The 9,997-nt window shown below is 41.8% G+C and overlaps 1 protein-coding gene across 1 annotated transcript; it reads right to left on the bottom strand.

Annotated features, from left to right (window-relative positions):
* Positions 1 to 1,025: 1,025 nt before the first annotated feature.
* Positions 1,026 to 9,552, bottom strand: LOC126350814 (uncharacterized). The gene is made up of 2 exons (XM_050002549.1): positions 9,323 to 9,552; positions 1,026 to 1,457 (listed from the first exon to the last, which is right to left on the bottom strand). The coding sequence occupies exons 1-2, from the start codon at positions 9,519 to 9,521 to the stop codon at positions 1,318 to 1,320; spliced, it is 339 nt and encodes a 112-aa protein (XP_049858506.1). The 5' UTR covers positions 9,522 to 9,552; the 3' UTR covers positions 1,026 to 1,317.
* Positions 9,553 to 9,997: the final 445 nt, after the last annotated feature.

Here is a 9,997-nt window from a genome sequence, read left to right as displayed (position 1 = left end):
TTTCAATTAGAGAGACATTTTCAGCTTTAACTATGGCTTATTCACATCGATTCCTGTGTTCTTACAAATTCCTCTGGACTCTCATCTTATTTCTTTACCGAACTTATGACTGTTCTCAGTAGTAAGGCTGTTAAGTCGTGACTTTTTATGTGATAGACCTCTTCTGTTCGTTATAACCGTATTTCAGCTAATGAAACCTTTATGTTATTGTGATATCTGATATTTTAAATTTGTAGTTGATTAACGGTTTTTGCTGCTTGTTTAACAGTATTGACATATCTGTTTTTATGTAGAAATGTCTAGTAGTCTTTGCTACGTGTTGCTGGCAATGATGAGGTGATAGCGAATACGCCATCCTTCAAATATTGAGGAAAGAAATGGTATCGTCTGCCCAGACAACAGAAAAAAGTACAGATTGCTATGTTACTCTCTCGCTGACTTTTTTTCATGAGATGCATATTCACTGGTTCGTGGCGCGCCTGAAGTAAAGTTCTTGTGAAATTTCTGTCTATCTGTCTTCTGACGCTTGTTCGATTAAATCATCATATTCCAACACTGTGCGCTTCGAGAATGTCTGCAGTGCAATGATGGAACAACATGTCAGGTTCCTACACTCATACAACTGGACACATTTCAGTATAACATGTACTATATGTCACTGAATGCCTCGGTATGTTGAGTCTTCTTGATTCCACCGTGGATCAGTTCTTGCAGATTTGGGATCCATGTTTAGGCAATGACCTGTTCTCAATGAAAAAGTACATAACCTCACTATGTTCAATCTTCTTGCTCGAATGTTTACTCACTTTGACGGAAATTAGGAGCAGTCTGACTGCCAGAACGTGTGACCTTTACAGGGGAATGTTTTCCATGTTCAGCTGAAGTTGTAACGGGAACAAATATTCTAGAGGAACTATTTGAAATCGGTTTCGAACTGTAATAGAAGGTGAGAGCTATGTGAGGGAACACCAAGGTCAGAATATAAAATTTGGATTCTTGGTTGTGTTGGGTATTAAAACAATAAATTTATGTCAGTAGCAACTTGCAAGTTTAATGACAGGCAAATGTTAAATGTAGATGCTTCGTCTTATAATGTATGAGGCGTACTGTATTTCATCACCGATTTGGAAAATGAAAATGTCAAAGAATTACATAAACACTTCTATAACGTTGTTGAAAACAAAACCAAAGAATAATTTGGGGAGACAGGGAGTTTTTAATCTGGTTAATCTCTAAGACCCAAGCGGGCGGGCGTCAGTGCGGAAGTTGCAGGTTGGAGGCTGGGTGACGTTTCGGCTGCAGAGTGCACCGCCATGCTCAGGCCTTGTGCCCCTTGGCGGCAGCTCGGCCAGCCTTCTTGGCGGCTGTCCTGGCTTTGGCCGCCTTCCCGTGGGCTGCAGTCCTCGCGTGCGCCTTTTGTTTGGAACCGGCACGGACCGCTTTTCCTGCCCGGGAGCCTGAAATACAGTCATACATAATTTTAAGACACAAAACAATAAACATTTTCAAACCGTAGAAATGGAGCATAAAATTTATTACTAAAACTAGTAGTTGGGCTCACTGTGCGAACGTGTTTTCAGAACTATGTAATCTTTCTGCGCCAAGCACAACAATTACAATAAAAAATCCGTTTGGATCAACAGCCTGGTGGAACTCCTTTTGTTAGATGCCTCTTCGTCGACATTCGTTGTTCCTAACATCATTGGCAGATGAAGGCTCGATTATTCACAGATATTCCGTAAAGGAAAAGGAGTAAGACAAGGATGCTGTTTATAACCTACTCTTTTCAACCTCTACTTGGAAAATGTGATTGACCAATGCTCATTAGATGACAAAGGAGCAGAAACTGGAGGAAGAAGAGTAGGGTGTTTCAGGTTTTCTGATGACATGGTCCTTCTAGCCACAGGGGAAAAGGAATTACAGGATTTGTTGGACACCATTGCAACTAACGGAAAAAAAATATGGAATGAAAATTAACACAAATAAAACAAAAGTATTGGCTCTAGGAGGAAATAAGGAAATAAAAGTTATGCTGAATGGGGAAATACTAAAACAGGTGCAAAATTTTAAGTATCTTGGAAGCAGGATAGAAACCGACTGGAAGTGCACCACAGAAATTAAAACAAGGATAGCAATGGCAGAAGAGGCGTTTTATAAGAAAAGGAGAATTTTCTGCAGCGATCTGGACAGAGAACTCAGAAAGAGACTCATAAAATGTCTTGTATGGAGTGTTCTTCTATATGGTCCTGAAACATGGACTATGAGGAAACAAAGAAAGAGAAAGATTGGAGGCTTTTGAGATCTGCACATGGCGGAGGATGGAAAGAATAAGTTGGATGGACAGAATAAAAAATGAAGAGATACTGAGAAGAGTGGTAGAGAAAAGACAGTTACTAGATGTAATAAAGAGAAGATAACGAAATTGGGCACATATTAAGAGAGAATGACGGACTGATAAAAACAGTTTTAGAAGGTTATGTGGAAGGGAAAAGGAAGCGAGGAAGGAAGAGATTCCAGATACTGCATGACATGATGGACGGCACAACATTCAGCAGCCTTAAGAAGGAAGCAATGGATCGCAGAAAATGGAGAGGCAAAGGACCTGCTAATATAGCAGATAACTGATGATGATGATTCCGTAATCAGAAAGGGATTCGGACACGCGACATTTTGGTTTCCACGCATGCGCTTTATCACTACACCAAGAGGCCAAACATGTGCATCATGTGAATTCATGCATTCTTATGGTGTGTGTATTGGGGAAAAATAGTAAGAATGTGATTAATAGTTGTATGGAGGGCGTGCCAGAACGATAATTTGAAGCAAGTAGTAACCGTGGACTCTAAAATGCATTCTTCAGGAGCTGTGCGTTCGGATTCGGTAGGAGAGCCGTTTCACATTAGCGAAGATGAACAAGTACTCATAGTTCTTAAGGTATGCACTTCAGAGTCCATGTTAACTGGAAATTGTTTTCTTTTTTTGATGCATACTACTGCCCCTCAAGATACAGAAAGCATAGAGCTTGCAGTAGACGAGATTCGTTTCACAGTATCGAAGATGGAGAAATGCTCACAGCTCTTAAGGTATGAATTTTAGAGCTAATGTGTACTGGACCTTTTTGCTTCGAATGACCGTTCCTGTTATATCCCTGAATACTGACCATTCGTCCAGGTACAACCTGTATCTGAACATGCGAAAGAGCCTGCTTGGACTTACATTTGCCAAGGAAAACAAAAAAAATGCTATTTAAGAATTTTTTATCAGCGATTAAAATTATATAATTGTGACGAGTAAGTGAATGGGATAACTAAAATACATTTATTTTAAGTCAGTCAAAACGTTCCACTTAAATATGGTATAAGACGCAATGAAAGATAACTTGGACTAGGGGTTAATAATAAAGAAAGTGATTGCTAGTGCATAATACTCACGCCTCCGAATTTTCCTGAGTTCTACATCTCACTAATCACGAGGACTTGCTCATTTTTTTTGGAGGCAGCAAGGAAGGCAAGGAGATGAAACGGGGGCGTGGTGGCGTTGTCGTTGTCCTAAAACCATCGGCAAGTGTTTGTGGTTGTGTGCAGCAAAAAGGGTGCAGAAGTAAATGAACAGATATAGATTTGTTAAGACACGGTCCTCAGATTATGGAGTATGGAGGTTTACGTTCTGTTTGGCCATCCTGATTTAGGTTTAGCGTGGTTTTCCTAAATCAATTCAAGCAAATGTGTGGATGATTTCTACAACAAGGTCACGGGCGACCATATTTCCTGCCATTAAACAAGTGTGTGTATAATAATTTACTTTATGCTGGGTCTAACCGGTATAAGTGCAGATATTTTTATATGAGGTACCTTAATATCTGCACACATCAGTGTAACACTTGTTTTTTCTCTTTGTCTTCCCTCAAACGCGCCCCATAATTTACTTCCTGATGTTTTCTGCGTGGTCGTAACAGCACCACTGAGAAGACTGCGCCTGTCAGTATAGGCTAATCTTTTTGCGTTCATGCATTCATACTTAAACACCTGACCTGTCGCCTACGAGAGAATAAACATTAATGCCTTGTTCTTGCCTCATGTACTTGAAGGTACTAATCAACGTAAGTAACAGTTGCAATTATTAGTCTGCAAATGATTTAAATTAGTATTTACATAACTTTGTTAAGTCGCCGGTAGAAATATGTGCACTTACGCCAATTACACCCTGGAACTGACTTTTGTCTCCGTGGTATTAAGCTAACAGATCCTATACCAATGTAAATTAATCATTGGACAAATAAATTACCTATACTGATACTCAGTAAGCCATTCCCGGAAACAGCAGAGTTCACCATGTTGATAAACCTACTTGTTTGGACAATGCGTAGTGCAGCTGTGTAACGAGTTGTTACGAACTTGGATCCAAATTCCGTACCAGCTCTAACAGCTGGAGTAAACTAGCCAGTCCTCTGTCTCCCCTAAAACCGAAGCCAAACACTCCACTGTGTCAACCTCCTTAAGAACTCCGGTCTCTAATCACCTCGTCTCTTATTCTTTATGGCTCCACGCCCTCAGTGTTCTTTCATCCATCCTCCTCCGTTTCTCCTCCCAAATCATGAAATCACTCCGCAGTCCCCCCCCATGAACCATGGACCTTGTCGTTGGTGGGGAGGCTTGCGTGCCTCAGCGATATAGATGGCCGTACCGTAGGTGCAACCACAACGGAGGGGTATCTGTTGAGAGGCCAGACAAACATGTGGTTCCTGAAGAGGGGCAGCAGCCTTTTCAGTAGTTGCAGGGGCAACAGTCTGGATGACTGACTGATCTGGCCTTGCAACATTAACCAAAACGGCCTTGCTGTGCTGGTACTACGAACGGCTGAAAGCAAGGGGAAACTACAGCCGTAATTTTTCCCGAGGACATGCAGCTTTACTGTATGAGAACTGCATCAAACCAGTCTCAGGACTGAAGACAACAACAACAACAAGCTTACCCTTTCTCTTGCTTTCCTTGGATAACTGAAATCATACACACCTCGAACCATCTACCTCTCCCATCTCTTGATCCTTCTCAGAACTCATCCCATGTCCTTTCTCACATTACCTCTTACTTAATCCGATTTGACTCTGAAAGTCCGTCATTCAACAATTGTTGTTAGGAACTCACGGCACCATTATAGTAACTGGTTTCAAGACCAAACGCGTCAACAACATTTCGTGAACATTAGATCATCGTTTCTCTCCCTATCGCCGGCCCATGTGACCGAGCGGTTCTAGGCGCTACAGTCTGGAACCGCGCGACAGCTACAGTCGCAGGTTCGAATCCTGCTTCGGGTATGGATGTGTGTGATGTTCTTAGCTTAGTTAGGTTTAAGTATATCTAAGTTCTAGGGGACTGATGACCTCAACAGTTAAGTCCCATAGTGCTCAGAGCCATTTGAACCATTTCTCCCTATCAAAGTATTGTTAACAGTTTACCCAAAGACTGTAAAGCTTCAACATGGCCGTTGCCAGCTCTCCCTCCTCCCATGCACCTACCATGTAAGGAATTTAAATAACGGATGAAAATTCTTTGAACCACTCTGTTGACAGATTAACAAACTGTCATCTGACGTACAGATTAGCTTTGTTGTGGATTGTACGTATTTGGTAGCGTGAGTTTTAAATAATTCTTATTTTAATTTCTGCTCGCCTGCTGCTTCATATAGATTAAATAAATACGTAATTCGTAGACGGATAGTGCACACTGTTTTTCCCCTACCATCGGTTAAGCGTCAGATTAAGCACACTGTCATAATGGCATGACGAGCAGCGTGATGTATGAATGTCACCATACAGGCGAGCACATAGCTTTCAAGAAAAGGGTTAGGATAGAGAAAGAAGGCAATTAATGGGATAGCATAATGACTGTTTTTGATAAAATGACCTACCAATATAACTACCACTGGTTTGAGGAAGAAATAAAGATAATTATGAAAAATACAAGCAGACAACTCGACCTACACACTCTGGAGACGGGAAGTTAGCTATACCGGAAATAATAATAAAACGATAGCTTTGCAGTAATTTTGTCTCGAATGCGCAGAATGCTTGTCGGGAGATTAACTAGCATCATTCTATTCATAAATTCTGTAGGAGGGCGATGTATGTTATATCTTTCTGCCAAATAGGAGTAGGGACATTCTTGATGTTATTCGAATTCTGAGATTCTTGTCAATAACATTATGTTTTGCGATGTCTTTTTGCACATCTTTCGAAAAACAATGAACTCTGCTCACGCTTCAACGTCTGCCTTCACAATGAACTTTGACCACACTTACTCTGCAAAATATGAAGAAATATTTCGCCGAATAAAATATTTAGCGTTTAGTGTTTTAGAATCTTTAACAAAGCAAGGACATAATCTTCAAGAATTTGTGTGGACATGTCTGTACGGCGAAGAAAACGTGATTCGACAAAAGAAATGTGCTGATATACTGCATTACACATAAACGGTGTAAGAAGTTTCTCAAACAATCCAATGCAGCAGATGCATTGTGTGGAAGTGAGACACGCTCAATACGGAGCTAACGTCTTACAGCCGCGCGGGCTTAGCCGAGCGGTCTGGGGCGCTGCAGTCTGGACTGTGCGGCTGGTTCCGGCGGAGGTTCGAGTCCTCCCTCGGGCATGGGAGTGTGTGTTTGTCCTTAGGATAATTTAGGTTAAGTAGTGTGTAAGCTTAGGGACTGATGACCTTGGCAGTTAAGTCCCATAATATTTCACACACATTTGAACATTTGAAACGTCTTACATCGCTAATCTTTCTTGTGTGTTCAGTTGACCAGTGAGAGGTACGTAGCCGGCTTCGTCACTCCATGGAATTGGTTATAAGCAAACACACAATGGCTGAAAAAGCACAGCACCACTGTCAATGCCTTACTAGAAGAAACCGAAACGTATCTCAGTATAGTAATGGAGGATAAAAAACTGACACCTATAGGTAGAAAGTTTTCGGTACATCATCGTAACTGTGGAGATGGCCTACACAACGGAAGAAGTATCTATAAACCAAAACGCTTTACGATACTGCTTGTAGACTGCAGTGCGTTGTGGTGATTAATCTTGGGTGGTCACTTAAAGGCAAACGACATGTTTATAGTGCAGTATTTGAGAGCTGATTTCGAGTAGTGTAGAGCAATCTAGCGGTGGTGGCTAAGCTGGTGCATGAGAAATTAAATTTCTCAATAGAAACTAGCAGGGATCTTCCTTTCTCGTGGTACCTTACGGTGAGCTATGACGACGTTACTCTGGGAAATACATTCGCAAGAGTTTCAACACAGAAAGTTACTTTGAAGAAATACATTTTAAGAATATTTAGATGGCATATTGATATCGGAGGATCAGCCGAGGACGATGTCACCACTTTGTTTCAGTGTAGGTTAAGAATAAGTTATTTCTACTTCCGATTTTACTACCAAAAAATACACGATGTTGGTAACCATAACGTAACTATTATTATACACTTGCCGGCACACAAATGTTTGCAACACCGCTAGTACAAAGCACACAAACATTTAGTGCGAAGAAAAAGGAAGTTCGCATAACTCCAACACTGAAAAAAAGAAGTTAATGCTTGTAGAATAATTCGGAAGTAGACTTGCAAATGAATTATAAATAAAATAATGTAGCATCAACATTTCGATAAGGAAATAAGATTAACAAAAAATAACCAATTGGCGTTTTTGTATTTTGCGCAATGGGAGACGACGAATAGATCGGCATAAAAGCAAAGGGAGAGAGAGAGAGAGAGAGAGAGAGAGAGAGAGAAAGAGAGAGAGAATTAGCGTCATGGAGTGGCTTGAAAACTAAGTTTCTGATTTGGCTGAAACGGAAAATGTATTGTTGGGTTCGGTGTATGACAGTATAGTATGAGGTTTTGATCCAAAACTAATCCATAACCTGAGAGTTTTTCAGTGAGTAGTGGAGTGATGGATGTTGAAATTTACTAGGATGGGCAGGAAAACAAAAATAAAAGAATCAACGAACCGAATGTATTGGAACGCCTAGTTCTGTAACTGTAATGAAGTTCTGCAACTGTAATGAAAATAAAATAAATGTGGTTGGGGTATGTAGCCAAGCGACGGTAGGTGTCCGAAAGAAGTTGTCTGTTGTATTCCAAGAGATAAGAAGTCATCCAGACGAAGCCCGAATGGAGAGTGAGCAATGGACACTGCAAGACACAAGTGCTACATAAATCTGTAGGTGAGTGGGGATTTTTCTCTCTCTCTCTGTCTCTCGCTCTCTCCCTCCCTTAGCGTTTATGCTCTCTTATGGTGTTCACTGCTTTCACGATTTGAGAAATTTACTTTCTTAAACTTTGTTTCAGATTCTCTTGCTGTTGCCACAGTTGTGGGTTAATATACGATACCTATGAGTTGTGTAAACTACTTTAGTGTATTATCATATTTTCTGCGACGCAGATTGTGATTTAACCCAGCATTTGCTACGCATACGTGGAGAGCTATTTAAAGTCCATACACCAAAAACGCAGCTATACCAGAGGTTAATCCACCACTCAGATTCGATTTGGGGCTGGTTCATCTCTCTGTCTCCCTATCTATAGAGTAGGTCAGATAATTGATAACTATCATTAGGTAGAAAATATTTGGATGACAAGCCATTTGTTTTCAGCAAATATTACTGATGAATAGCGTCCTTTGATGGAGGCTAAACGGTTGTTAACGGAAATTTGGACGCTCGAAATCTAGAAGCTGTGAAATTATTTACAGTGTGTGAATGTCTGGAGCTCAGGCCCAAATGGACCCATCCAGATGTGCGAGAGCGTTAACGCACCGCTTCCGGCTGCCTCCCACTGATCGTGTCCACTTCGCCGATTATTGACGAGGGCCGATGAGCCAACCAGCTTGGAAGTGGTTTTTAGGCTGTTTCGCACATAGAATTAGATAAATACCGGGATGGTTCCCACGTCACGCCTAAGAGACACGCTACGCAAACATTTAGAAAACGTTCTCATACCTGAACATGAGACGGACACAGATACCCTTCCTGGGATGAGGGGAAGAGGAGTGGGACGAGGGGGGGGGGGGGAGGAGGGGGGAGGGAGCCTGATGGCGTCAGTAAGGGCATCTGGCCATCGACTGTCGGTAACATTGCCGAAACGTATATAGCTATGCCAACCATGTAGAGGTGGGAAAGGGTAAAGGAAAAGAAGCAGAAGAAGAACAGGAAGAAGATCAGCCCCAACTGATATAAGGCAGTATCATGTTCTCTTAGAATCATACGGCTGATTCGCATGTGAGAGATAGTTATTGTAAAAAAGTTATTGTGTTATTGTAAAGAACATACTGGCTGAAGTGGTTTCTGTAGCAGCCGTCGTCTCGCTGCTGTCGTTGTCGTCGTCTACTTCATCGGCTGTACATCCATCACCGGCAGCTGTTAATGAGTCGTCGACGTCTGTACTGCCATCGTCGCTGTCTTCAGCGAAAGCGTATGGCGCAGAGAGCACCAGCAACACACAGGACAGAGTGACCAGCACGTACGACATGGTGCAGCACTTTCTGAGAGAGCTGGTAACACGACGAATCCCCGACGACCGACACCTGCTTATATAGTTGTCCAGTATGCAAAGGAGGGGGCTTATCTCAGAGCAATACTTTCAAGGTGACGTAAAGTTCTTAAAACCTGTCCAACGCGATATACTGAGTGAATGTCATCAGCTTAACCCACCCTTATCTCTCGACGCCTCCTGACGCTAACGAGGTTCTAGAAGCAACACCTTTAATTTCGCCTTTTCTCTGACAGCGCAAACTTTCGCACATACTTTAAGTGCAGACGTAAGTACACGGAGCATGACACTAGTCAAACGTGGGAGACATTACGCGAACATCGAATAACACCACCATTAGACAATGACGTCATTTCCGCGAGGAAAACAGGTCACAAGTTTCTTCAGCTATGCCATATCTATTCGAAGTTTTCCATTTTTGGTTTCTGTAGAGCTACCAACCTCTGTTCCAAATA

This window comes from Schistocerca gregaria, chromosome 1 (genome assembly GCF_023897955.1).
Source record: "Schistocerca gregaria isolate iqSchGreg1 chromosome 1, iqSchGreg1.2, whole genome shotgun sequence".
NCBI lineage: Eukaryota > Metazoa > Arthropoda > Insecta > Orthoptera > Acrididae > Schistocerca > Schistocerca gregaria.
The sequence above is the reverse complement of the archived record's forward strand: the minus strand, read 5'-3'. Positions and strand labels throughout refer to the sequence as shown.